General features: G+C 45.0%; 2 protein-coding genes across 5 annotated transcripts; one reads left to right on the top strand and one right to left on the bottom strand.

The window, feature by feature from the left end:
• Positions 1-1,216: 1,216 nt before the first annotated feature.
• Positions 1,217-4,652, top strand: LOC144468837 (uncharacterized). Its single transcript, XM_078178595.1, has 2 exons — positions 1,217-2,827; positions 2,899-4,652. Exons 1-2 carry the CDS (start codon positions 1,274-1,276, stop codon positions 4,465-4,467), a joined length of 3,123 nt encoding a protein of 1,040 aa, XP_078034721.1. The 5' UTR covers positions 1,217-1,273; the 3' UTR covers positions 4,468-4,652.
• On the bottom strand, positions 4,601-13,105 carry LOC144468838 (protein rolling stone). Of its 4 annotated transcripts, none has more exons than XM_078178596.1 (2): positions 12,823-13,105; positions 4,601-6,269 (listed from the first exon to the last, which is right to left on the bottom strand). In XM_078178596.1, exons 1-2 carry the CDS (start codon positions 12,932-12,934, stop codon positions 5,431-5,433), a joined length of 951 nt encoding a protein of 316 aa, XP_078034722.1. In that variant the 5' UTR covers positions 12,935-13,105; the 3' UTR covers positions 4,601-5,430. The 4 variants fall into 4 exon arrangements, with proteins under 4 accessions (XP_078034722.1, XP_078034726.1, XP_078034723.1 ...); XM_078178600.1 differs by lacking the exon at positions 12,823-13,105 and adding an exon at positions 9,457-9,660; XM_078178597.1 differs by lacking the exon at positions 12,823-13,105 and adding an exon at positions 6,978-7,202.
• Between the last annotated feature and the right edge of the window lie 353 nt (positions 13,106-13,458).

Below are 13,458 nucleotides of genomic sequence, written 5' to 3'. Positions count from 1 at the left end.
TCCACGCCAACACGGTCCTAGACTCTCATTAACTTTCGCATCGTCTTATTTTCCTCCCAATTGATAAAGTTGTAATTATACAAACTTATAGAGCTCCGTATATCCTATAGAAAATAACTAGCGTATCGTGCATTATTTTTCGATAAAAGATTACTCTCTGTTTTCTGTTGTAATCGTACCCACGTCCGCGTCAGTCGTGAAAAGTTCGCGCAACCTTCTCCACCGTCATGCTCTCCTAATACAAATGTCTAAAATTGCGAAAACTTTGAAATCCTGCAAGTAGTATAGCTCAATGAAAACACGGAGGGCCGTACACTTTTAACTTCTGATATGTGATTGACTTGTACTACTTTGGGAACTATGATCATTATCATTATGATTATTATTATCGTGGCGGTACAATATATCGTACGCGGTCCTGTGCAAAGTTTTCGAATATCGCCACGAGTGGCGCCATTGTTGTCAATTTATTTTGCTCCGTCGGTCATATGGCCCAATAGCTTGTGCGTTTCACCACCACGTGCATTGGCACTGTACGGTGCTCCGAACGGAGCATCGAGCTTTCGCCACTAGAGATGCTGCTATCGCCGCTAATTTATAGACTGTTTAAATAATTTCAAGCGACTGCAAAGTTATAAAATTACACATCGCTGTATTTAGAAGATTCTACGGAATCCTTTCGTGCAAGAAACATTCATGCAGCTCCAATTGTTGCTACTGAAACTATGTTATAATTCTTGTCATAGATACTGTATATGCTATTGCCTATATTATATATTTGAAGAAATGATTTTATAAGCTAATTTAATGACGAAAATCAAGATCAACCGTGTTCCTGTACTGATTTCATTTTCAAATGTTAACAATTTGGAAAGTCATAGATCCACCAATGGTGGCACGTGGAAACCCAGTTTGTACTCCGTAGAAGCGAATCAACGACGTATTGTGGCAAAGTCAGAGGCAGAGAGGTGGTTTGTGCACCGTTTACTGGTCGATCATTAATTGGAAATAACTTGAAAATAACATCGTTACAGTAAAATTAACGTTCTTACATTCCAGTTTAGATTAGCTTCTGGGACGATCCCGTGAAATTTCGGTCGCACAGAACCACGGATAATCGACGCGTTCACGTACATTCACGCGTATAGTGTTTTCTGCGAAGTTGTCCGATTGGCGAAACAGGGTTGGCGAACTTCGTTTAGCGGGGTTTTCCTTCGATGGCGGCGTTGTTGCTCTGTGTGGACCCCTACAGAGCTGGCTACGGGGCAGTCAAATGTCTCGTAAAGGAACTCCCTCCGCTTGCAAGTCAAAACAAATCCCGCGAATCTTTCGTAATCGGCGTGGTTTGTGTTCGGTACGTGGTGGTTGGCCTCACGGGGAGGTCGGCGTCGTGGGTGGCTCGGCAATAGGTTACGGTGAATTCAGTCTGCTGACCGCTACGCCGGACGAGGACAAAAGCGAGGAAACAAATAAAAAAGAAACACATAAAGAAGCGAGGGGCGACGAGGACGAGGAGGAAGAAGCGGCGACTGTGACGTACCCGGAGAGGGTTTGGATAGTTGAGAATATCCGGGAGGGAAACGGGACCGTCGGGGATTGTTCGAGCGTCGTCGAGCCGTCAATCGGTAAGACCGCCGATGTCGAGACTGTAGCCGACATCGAGAAATGGTTAAAAACGCGCACGGAGTCCGTGTCGAGCATGGATCTCGACGCGATCAAGTCCGGGGTCGAGGAGGGCGTCGACCGGTACCTGGGCGAGGAACTGCAGCACGCTTTTCTGGAAAAGGACCCTGACGGTCTGTCGATTGACATCGATCTGTCCGACAAGAAACTTAACCTATCTTACGACCCGTTACTGCATGAGCTGCAGAACGAGAAACTGCTCGACGCTTGCGAAAAAGATGGTTTCATACTTCCCGAATTCCAGCTGGATCATTTGGATCCGCTGGCCCTCTCTCCGGACGATATGATGGTGGCTGGAGAGATTCTGCCTTCGACTAGTGCACAACCTACCCTTGTTGTCCCCAACGGGGATGTTGGAGTGATATGCGAGGAAACAGGGCAGAATTCTTTAATTAGGAAAAGCATAATGTCCGATGAGCAGCAGACCCACAAATCTATAGAAGTTTCTATCGATAATTTGCAAGTCATGCAAACGCTAAACAAAGAGACTGTTAAGTCTGGTAAGGACTCTGTTCTGTCGGATGGTACAAATCTGTATATACAAGATTTGGGAGTAGAGAATGTTGTACAAGAGTTAGAGAGCGAAAAGCTGGAAGATAACAACGAGAATGCTATAATCGAACAATTCAAGTCTAAGACTAAGGTCAGATTGGAGCCTAGGATCATTAAGAAACGTAGAAGGATATCAGGGACAGAAAAGAAGTTAGACAACGAGATTAAGATTTCTGGGGAGGATTTTATAGATACAGAGGATGGAGTAATGGCTGTTGTAGCAATATCCACAGATAAGATTTCGAACATGACACAGATTGTCATCAACACTGGAACAGAGGAGCAGATTTACCAGGGGAAAACATCAGAATTGATAGAAGCTACTGGAAATTTTCCTAAGCTGCCAAAGCTGGACACTTCAACTTCTTGGAGCAACACGATGGAGCAGAATGACAACGCTAATAATCATGAAATGGTAATATCCAATGCTTTGGAGGAACTGGGTATCACAGATGACAATTTGCAACCGGTATCTGTTACCGAGCATGGGAAAGTGTGGGCTTGCCCACGCGAGGATTGTTGTAGACAATTTAGCAAGCTTTATGCTCTGAAAGGCCATTTGTTAGCTCATTACGGAGTGAGGCCGTTTAAGGTAACTATATCCGAATATTTTTCAATTTCAACTTTTATCTTAGCTTTTCCTAATCTATTGTTTGGTTTCAGTGTGATTTCGAAGGATGCGCCTGGGCGTTTTACTCCGAGTTCAAGCTTAAACGACATAAAGAGACACATCTGAAACGCAAGGACTATGTATGCGAGGTAGAGGGCTGCAATCGACGATTTACAACGATTTATAATTTATGGAGCCACGCGAAGCTGCATAGTCGACCGAACAGGATAGTGTGCCAAGTGCCGAATTGCCAGGAGAAATTCCAAACGAAGCGGGCCCTGGAATTGCACATGAAATCTCACGATCAGAGTCACGCTCCCTACGTCTGTAACCACGAGGGCTGCGGGAAGAGGTACTACAGCAGTAATGCGCTGACTTCTCATCAGAGATGCCATAGCTACAAGGAGGTAGACGTGAAGTGCTCGTGGCCGGGCTGTGGGAAGGTGTTTGACAAGCCATGCAGGCTCAAGGCGCACACGCGTTCCCACACTGGCTGTAAACCTTACCTTTGTACGTTCCAAGGTTGCCAGTGGGCCTTCTCATCGTCCAGCAAATTGAAGAGGCATCAAAAGAAGCACACGAACGAGCGCAAGTTCGTGTGCGACGTTCCCTCCTGCGGAAAAGCGTTCATGAGGTCCGAGCATCTCAAGGAGCACAGACTGACCCACAAAGAGGGCAGATACTTCCAATGTTTCCTATGTAACGCGAAGTTCTCCGCCAAGAGTAGCCTATACGTCCATATAAAGAAGCATCAGGTTAAAGAGGAGACGGACGCTGGCCGACAAGATACTGTAAACGGCCAGAAGCGTGGCAAGCTCAAGGACACGCAATGCTCCAGAGTGAATCCGGTTGTGAAGTCGAAAAGGAAGTCGCTGGAGCTGGACGTAGCCATAGCTTGCATAAACCCGCCCTCTGCTGAAAATCTAGAGTCGGACGATGTTGGTTTAATGAATAACAATGAGGATCAAATTAAAGTCGAACCAGTGCCTCCGCAGGATCAATTGAAAACGCTGTATCACTGTCCGGTTGAGACTTGTACAAGGTCGTATACCACGAAAGCCACGCTAAGGGCGCACATGTTGAAAGTGCACGGCACCCCGGTGGAAGAATGTGATAAACCCTCGAATACCGTATCCGGGAGTCCGATCTGCAACATGGACTACATTTTATACACCGCGCCCTCGGTGTCGGAGCCCACGGATCAAATGATTATGGTCGCGCCTTGCGACGCTGTGATTCTCAGCACACCAAACGAAGCAGATCGTTCTCTGCCGGAACCGGAGCCGCCGCCTCTTTCCAACACGATCAAGACTGCCGAACCACCCGTAAACGTTGCAGCCAATCAGTTGTCCCAACAAGTGAGAAAAGATCAGGGCTCGGCGAGGACTGACTTGACGTTTTCAGACGTGTGGAAGTTGAAGGCTAACGGTGCCGTGTTAGACTCTGTTGTTGGGGCGACCGACGTTGTGTTGGGCGCCAGTGATTTCGAGGAAGGACTGTTGCTCACGGAGGAATTGCCTTCCATGTATTATCAGGACGATGTGGTAGGCACAGAGTATCAGGTACTATTGCTTGACTCCGTGCCGACTGAAAGTACTATAAATCTTCGGGGTCTCGAATAATGGTGACGACCATTTTCGTCCGGTGCGAATCATGAAAACGATCATTGTTATTTTTTAATCTAGGCTAAGTTTTAATATGGTCTGTGATCAAGGGCTTGTTTAGTAGCCTAACATTCATTTATACAGCAGTCCATAATTGCTTCAAATCGTTATTTTATTAATAAATCGTTGCTATTTTTCCAGAATGTTTGTCCACTGTCCTTCTACTGTATATAGTACTCCTGACACCTTGTATAACATATACAGTACACGATACAATACGAGGAGAAGAAAAGGGAATTCTTGATGCATTTTGTAAATAGTTTAACATGCTGTACCATCCACAATACATTTATAAATCTCCGTTTGTTGGTAACAATTCGAGATTCTCCGTTTGTATTCTCCGTCGCACGGGATTTATTGTTAAATAGAGGAATTTTTCCATTGTTTTATAACATTGATATAAAATGCGATAAGTAAAAAAATAGTGGACTGAAATGAAATGCTTTCATACCTGTAAACGTGTATAAATACCAGCGTACGTTAAAAACAGTTTCAATGCATTACTTTTTGTTTACAACAAATCTTTGACATCGATCACTAGAGTTTACGCTAATGGAACTATGAACCACAGTGCCTTCCCACAATACTAAATCTAGTCGCCTAGAATCGCTCTTCGATTCGCGCGTCCTCCGCGTTGTTTTAATTCGCGAGCTTTCGTTGCGTCGCCCGAAACGTTTCAATTTGAACTGACAGTTGTCACGCATGCGCGACGCTGCCGCGGATTCGTCCGCGCTCTTCGATTACAATTTTAATTACACTTATAGTAATAATAATAATCGAAACCGCTTCTACTCTCAACTAGGCCTTCTCGACGCGAACGTGTTCAATCACGGAAGAACAAAAATCGACTATGAGATACAGAAATACGCTATAAAGGTCCGCGTTACGGACTTTAATACATTTTTTCGGTAAACGCAACATTCATACGATATCGGCCGGCTTCTCTACCTGAAAGATATGCGACATGTCGAACCATTTCGCATACAACCGATACTTGATTCTTTCCAGAATACACAGCAACGAATGTATCACGGTGACGACGGCGGCCTCGCCTAAACAGAACATCGTGGTAGACAGCGGCTTCTTCCAATCGAGTATCTTATAAATACAATAGTGCCCGAACCTGTCCAAGCCGCCGGCTAGGTAATAAATTAGCGAGAAGGTCACGTAGCTGAGTACTATCGTCAAACACCACCAAACGTTTCTTAACCTAAATGGAATATTAGTAACGCAGAAGTCGATTAGCATCAGGATGGTGTTACAGACGTGCTGCATCATGTTCAGCGGGTCCAGTTTGTGAACCTTCGGGTCGTAGACGCCGGCCCAGTAGGTGACCGTCACGCAGATCGCCGTGTTCATGGTGACCACGAACAGGAACCAGTACATCCTTTCGACGGAGCCAATCGTTATTCCCTGGGGATCGTAATTCGGCGTCTTCTGCATCTTCCATCTCCTCGTCGTCAACAGCAGCCCGATAAACGCCTGAGAGAGGCCAAGCACTATATCCCAGTTGGTCAGGTAGATCGGCCATTTGTCGTACGCTCGCAACGGCTCCCAGCTGCCGATCTCGAAGAACGAGCAGACGATGATGATCAGCCAGCTGGCGAAGATCAGGCCACGGAAGACCATGTACCAGGTGGCCACGTCCCTCTGGCACGCCGGTTCGCTGAACATGCGACCGTGCGGCGGCTCCTTCCTCCGGTGGAACCATTTCCTGAACACGTTATGATCCCAGAGCTGATTCACCATCGCACGCCGATCTGAAAATAATTAATCGATCGTTAGAGAACTAATAAAAAGTTTCCCGATAATACTTGCTGCGTCAAGTCCACGCATCTAATCGTCACGGAATCACTGCTGTATACACGTTGAAACCGTTAACTTATATTATAAAACAAAAATCATCGTTTCGTTGAGTCAGTGTTTTAATAATATGTTTTGTTTACATTGGGTCAACAATGTACCGATCGCGGTGATATCCTGAGCTCACCAAGTCAATCGTAGGCTACAGGTCCTTCGAACGGTGAGGTAGCTCAGCTGTCGCGAGAGGTGCCGCGTTTTTGGCAGCGATGCACACCGTGATGCACTTTGAAGAATTTGCACTCGAGATACTAAACGGAAGCAGCGCGGGAGAATTACAAGCCAACCGGTAATTACCGAATTAATTACAGAAATTTGAACGTCTTTGTGACAGCGTCGTACACATGCGTGGTCCGTGACGCTCGGCTGGATTCCCGCTTCTCAAGCTGGGAATCCCTAGTTTTCAAAATCGTTGGATCTCGAACGGATCAAGATCGACATGGTGCCACGACGCGTACACTTAGAACGAGGATTTTTCCCGGAACGAAATATCGTGCGTCGCATGATTCGCTATTTCGCAATTCCTGATTACAGGTGTCCCGTGATAGATACCGAGGTGATCTGTCAACGATTTTTCGAAAAGTGGCTTAACCGTTTTTGACACTTACAGGAGGCGCATCTGAAAAGCAGGTAGAGGAAGCGTTTCGGAATCGACAGACCCCTGTGAAACGACGTCGTCACCATCTCGAGGGCGGGATTGCTTCGACGAAGCCAGATAAGCGAACTAATACCGTCACCCGAGCAGCAGAAAGCTAACCTCTACGGTGTCATCGTTACGCTACCGTGGACGCGGCCATATTGATTTCGCTCAAACGGTCTCGTTCGCAGCGCGAACAACAGCGCACCTTTGAAAACGGATCTTCGAAATTCGAGCGAATTAATCGGCGATAAACTCGTCGAATTCCCATTGTCAACGTTTTAACATTCGATTTAATATTTTAACCGGCTAACACTCGAATCAGAATTTGTTGCACACGTATTTTAACTTTGCGTTTCTTAAATGTTTTGTCGACGACATTCGTGATACCGTTAAGAATTATTTTATCCGGAGAATTAGCCGTTATAAGCATTTTATATTAATTAGTACATTGTGTAAGTGTTATAGGCAGTTTGTTGGACTTATTCATTTTTGTATTAGAGGCTCGTATTTTTAAAATGATTATTGTAGCCACTGCTACAATAAAAGCTAAATATGAAATAAATTGGATCTTGCGGTTTGACGGGACAACGCACACAGCCAATTTGTTAGCTCGCTTATGTTCAACGTCGTATATGTTTAAACAATCGCGCGATACTATATAAAAATATATCACTGCTCTTCGGACAGTCAATAGAACCGTGCTATGCAGAAAAAACTCGCATAGTAATCTCGGTTGATTCAGAAAAAATTCGGCTTATACTGTACTGATCTGTTTAAACGAGATTTCGTTTATAGTGTTAACGTTACGAGAAAACGAGTGTTCCGATCTAGCGTAGATCTATAAGATAGTGAATTACTACCGACTATCGAGAAACACGGTTGGCCGACGGTGTGGTCGCGCGAGGAGCGTTGATATCGCGCGCAGCGTGGACAATAGAATGACAAGAAGCGATTGGTCCGAGTCGCGCAATCGCCGGTATCGACGCGATCGAGGTGGAACGGCCGTGTAAAATCTTCAATCGCGTTCCCCCTACCGTCGGCGCAGATGGAGGCTAGTTTGAGCTAATTAACCCTGTTGGCCCGGGGCGGGCAGGTTCGCACGGACAGCGCCGCTAACGCACGCACCGCGCGGCCATACGCGCGCAGAGGTCGCGACAGCATGGTCAATCGGCCAATACCAATTATCCGTTAATTTATTACAATCTTCTATCATTACCCATTTTGATCACGTGGTGCAGGTAGGGAATCCGTCGTTGTTCCGTGCGTGAGAAATCTTTCGTCCTTTCGTTGAAAAATTCCGTTTTCGGTTCGCAGCACCGATCGCGTTAGCTCCTACACGATACAAAGTTATTAATCGCTCCTCATCGGCGCGGCCTCCAACGGAACGTTTACTTTCTCTCGCAAATCAAAATTGCCAGTTTTAAGGCTAACTCGAGAGGTAACAATATCGTTTCGTAGATCGATTTCGTAGGAGGCTTATTCGATTTGCGAGTTTCATTTCAAAAGGACGCTTTATTTCGGACGTCGTTAAGACGTTAAAAGGAAAGTCTGATACGGGACGTCTTTAAGCTGTCTTTAAGAAGTCTGATGCGGGATGTCTATAACACGTCTCAAGTTGGACGTCCTTTTAACGTATGCAATAAGATGTCTAAAAGACTTTCATTTTCGGGCGTAAGTCGTTCAGACCTAAAATGGACGTCTTTAAGACGTCCAGTGATTATTAGTAAGATATATGACACCTGGCCAACCGCATGCAGAGATCTCCACGTTTCGAACAGAGTCGATGACCGAATGAGGAAATTTTCCATTATTAAATTTCTTAATTTTATGAAAATTTGTTTAGTGTTTCGTTCAACGATGCATAAGAAATCGATGGGTTAACACCGTTGGGAAGGCAGAGCCAAACTGAATACTTTTATCGGGCGGTCTTATCGATACCGTGTCGCAGGCTGCAATTTCGTTTCTGAAAATCTAACGATAAGGCCGTTCTTGGGAAAGTGGATTCGCCAATCTCGCGGCAGGAAGATTTAAACGAATCCCGTTCTAACACCGTGACAACCGAGATAGTTCGCGCCGCTCGTAGATGACAGTCGCAATCTAAATATTCTCTCGCAACGATATCAGACCTTGTCAAACTATCGAAACGCATTTTTATTTATAAAATAAAGGGTCGGTTGTTGGCGACGAGCGTTTTAGATAAATTCTGTACGCGCGTAGCGGCTGCAGACGACGTTGGCACACCTTAAAATTAATACAATGACGTTCGCAGATTTTTATATTCCTTCTACTATCTTAAATCGAAGCTATCCATTTTTGTCATAAACGCGGACGTGTACGGACAGTTTAGCGCGTCGTTGTATCTTGCAATTCTGCGTAATAAAATTCTGTAAATGTAATATATCGTTCGTTCGGCGTTGACGAGAACTGCGCGAACATGGTTCAGTTACCTTTATGGGAAGTTTACGGCTGGTTTGCGAGCGTCCGCTCGTGTTGCAACGCGATCGATGGGCAGGAGGAGGACCCCTCGTTGATCGCTAACCGAATATCCTTGATGGCGGAGGCACATACGACGGCAAGTAAGTATGGCAACCCGCACGATAGCTCGCCTGACCCGTCACTGACCAGTCCCCTGGCCACGTCCGGTCAAAACCCTACACAACTATGACTAAAATCAATTCGATCCGTACGTTAGCCTTTCCTCTACCGCCACCCTTTCGCCGACTATCCCATTTAAACAGCCCCCGAAGTAACGCCTAGCCGTCTAGTCGTCTATTCACCTAACAGTCTAACACAGCCGAGTCAGGCCACCTGAACGGAACACGTGATATATATCAGTCGCGGGTGCTTCTAATCGCCTAGCAAGTCCTCCCCCTGCCCGCCTGTGTCGCGTGTTGCCCGCCGCACGGTTGCCCCTGCAAAGCCCCATGAAAGCCGTGACTCCCGGTCGATTTCTCGAAAAAACACGGGGAATCGCGTGCCAGCCCACCTGCGAACTATTACAAATATTTGCAACGATCTGAACGTGATCCGTGTGCGCCAAAGCATTTGCGCGCTTTATCGATCCTCCATAAAATGCTCGAAGCCGCGGTGAACATTTTTCTAAAGGAAAAAGTTACTTCGAATAACCTTAAGGACACCCTATACGTGGTTTTTCCTTAGTTTCAAGAAATGCTGGATTAGTTCTAACGTCAATCGATGGGTTTGACAGCTACTGTGGGCGCACTTAGGGAGTCCGCATAAATAAATGCATTTTCTGCGGTGCTCTTGGCAGCCAATCTGATGACCGTTTTCGTCGCTATGTACTCTAAGAAGAAGTTTTAAAGCTTAAAACCTTTGCCGTTACTATTCCTTGTTCGATTTTCCCTAAAACATTGGAAAATTTTTGTATAGTTTAATGCAGTGTCCAAGAGAAATAAATATGAAAATATTAATTCAATTTGTTAATGTCAACAGCGATAATACAGACATATTCACAGCTGATGTGTCTCTATTATTCGCCTAAAACGCTGCTTCGCCGATACTCTATTGATTCTAAGATTAGTTCATTCTTCTTTATTGTACAACCGGCCCTTTATCCGTACGGTTGAATAAACAAATAAGCAAATAAATAAAATTCAATTTGCTTTTCTGTTTTTTTAGAGAGAAACTTCGGTTCCGAAACATCGCTGCAACGGCTTACAATGAAATCGCATGACGTGAACTTTGAGGCACGATAACGGCCAGTTTCGCGTGGAACTGTGTGGTCAGCGGCTTTAAAGCAAGTCGGACGATCAGTTGAACACACAAAAAACAGCTGAACTAAGTAGTTGCGCGTAGGATTACCGAGTCTGCATACCGCGTGCACCTTTTTCTCCGAGGACATGAATTCGGTTTTTGCAACGCCGCATCCCCACGTGTCAAGCTCGCGGTATGCTCCGTAGTACGCGCGGGGTAACTGTTTCCGATGGAAAGAACAAACGGGTCGAATTCGTCGGGTGCCGGGGAACGTTTTGCTTCGAGTTATCGAGGAGCGAGGACCTCCGCTCAACGTTTTTTGTCTCCGCGATAATCGCACGACAGAAGATAAACTATCCGCCACGGAATGTGGACTATCGGATCGAGGTCCTTCGAGAATTCGAGCGAACGGAACGAAACGTGGAGAAAATCATCGTTGAAAGAGACGAACTTTTAACTGTCCCGTTGCTAAAGACCGAGCAGAGTTTAATTTACAGCGGTGAGAATGATAATTGTAGACACAAAATGACTTCTACATTTTTAGTGATATTTAATCGAATACTGAATCATCTATGGGCCGAATTTTTCTCTTAAACATTCTTGTTAGCTGTCTCAGAGATGTTATATAATTAATATATTGATTCAATTATTTATATGAGCCTGTAGAAGGTTAACAAACTATGTCTGTAGATCTTTATACTAGAAATGATAGAAATTACTTGTTCACAGCGCTGTAAGTGCCCTCTTATAATCGCGGCACCGTGTATATTGCAGTAGAGACTCTCCGAAACTTTACTTTTGTAATATCGCGATACCAAAGCGTTCCATTATTAAAAAATTGTATTATAATGACAATGTGTCTAAGTAATACAATGATTAGATAATGGAACATTTGTAAATCAGGATATTGTACAAATGTACATTCGAAGAAGTACAAAGTTGCTACATGAATTCTATTTCTTGGAACGAAGGCAGACAGTTTTGATTTCGCATAAAAATCAGTTGTCTATTGATGACAGTGTACGCGAGGTTGCGCAAGTTTATGGCACGATGAGACGGCACTGAACGACAAGTAGCATGTTATAGGTCCCACGTTGTGGTCCCATGTTACCGAACGACATGTGGCATGCTACGATTCGCACAGTTTGCCTCGCTCGTATCACATATTCGGTTTGGAACTCGAGTGTAAACGTAGCTGGATCGCGGTGCTATTAATTAATTTAGGTTAAGTTCTGTAAAGATATATTTTCAACCACTGTTCCGACTACGGTTACGTACGGTCATTTACAGTGATTTATGGTGATGATACGGATAGATATATTCCACTTACTCCTCTCTCTCGGATCAAAGCATTCTCGACGTTCTATGAACATTACTAGACACTTTATTCGAACGGCATCCTTCGAGCCCAATTTTCGAGTGTTTGTCATTAGCACGGAAACGATAGACTCCACTGAACATTATTCTTTGCGGCAACATTCTCCGGAACAATATATTTACTAGATCCTGCGCACAGATATCCTGCGAATACAGTCGTGTGAACAATTATAGGCTCAAAGTAATCTTTACGCTATCAGTGATATCTAAACAAAACGGCTCTTCTGGTTTAAATACCTGCGAAGAATGTTAAAGTTACTTCGAGCTTATAATTGTTCATAGCACCGATGGCGGTCCCTTTTCGATACTTTAGCAATTAGATACACAACAAGTTTCCATATCTGTATATTCCTATATTATAATATGTATTCTATTGTGTAATGTATTAATCTAATGCAATTAAAGGTTACTCCGAATCTATCTCCGATATCGCACACCACGGTACAACGGACGATCGATCGATCTATTGACCGAAGAGGAAGGATCGATTCTACACGCATCAGCGAAATCGTTTCTCCAGAAGGACACGAGACACTGGGACCACAAACTTTAGAGCAAGTAGCGCGGCGTAAGGACGTCGACTACACGCGTTGCCGGCGCGGAAAGAATCACGGTTCGTAGACAGGTGGCACAAGAAACGGAGCGAAACCAGCGAAATCGGCGGAACCCGGTTGAAATATTTAGCTTGTCAACTGAACGGTAATATTGGTCGCACAACGCACCGCATAGCGTGGTGGCAGCCGCGAACCGCAGATGATCCTTGATCCGACCGTCGATGCAGGATATCTTCTCCGGCATGACGCGGTCCTCGACTTCCTCGCACTCGGGAGGCATTTGAGGCTAGCCTCCTGTTCGACGTGAGACTGGCCCGTGACTGCCCGGCAACACCGGCTCTCCGCGTGCTCCGAATCAATATCAATCCCTGTAGACCAGCTGTTCCCCACCGAGTTCTACGTTCCTCGTGAGAACACCTTTTCGACACGTACCGCTAATAATGATTCCGCTTTGTTTTCCGACATTCTCTTTCTTCTGCTCGTGTCGCGACCTCTCTACAAGACACGCGGACCTCACCGACGTCGTAGTTGTCGTCGTCCTCGTTGACGTCGATTCTATCCCACGATGATTTACGACCACGTTCGTATCCCACTGTTACGATTTGTCGCAGAATTTTACTACTTCAGAATGCGGATCTTCACTATATGCGTCCATGCGATGTTTCTGAAAACGTCGAATATATGTTAATCTTTTTTATTTATTGTTAATAGTTTTTCGATCTGTTAGGTATAGAATTCGATTATTCGATTCGAACGAAAACAAATTTTCTTTGGTCCTTTCCTAAATAGTATTCGACTTTTTTT

The sequence above is a fragment of the Augochlora pura genome, chromosome 4, assembly GCF_028453695.1.
Source record: "Augochlora pura isolate Apur16 chromosome 4, APUR_v2.2.1, whole genome shotgun sequence".
NCBI lineage: Eukaryota > Metazoa > Arthropoda > Insecta > Hymenoptera > Halictidae > Augochlora > Augochlora pura.
This window is presented reverse-complemented; position numbering and strand designations above follow the sequence as displayed.

Excerpts from the sequence above, each read along its gene's own strand:
- LOC144468837 (XM_078178595.1), top strand. The coding sequence starts at position 1,274 with ATGTCTCGTAAAGGAACTCCCTCCGCTTGCAAGTCAAAACAAATCCCG. Across the intron at positions 2,828-2,898 it reads ACGGAGTGAGGCCGTTTAAG|TGTGATTTCGAAGGATGCGC; the intron begins GTAACTATATCC and ends GTTTGGTTTCAG.
- LOC144468838 (XM_078178596.1), bottom strand. The coding sequence starts at position 12,934 with ATGCCTCCCGAGTGCGAGGAAGTCGAGGACCGCGTCATGCCGGAGAAG. Across the intron at positions 6,270-12,822 it reads GGCTGCCACCACGCTATGCG|ATCGGCGTGCGATGGTGAAT; the intron begins GTGCGTTGTGCG and ends AATTATTTTCAG.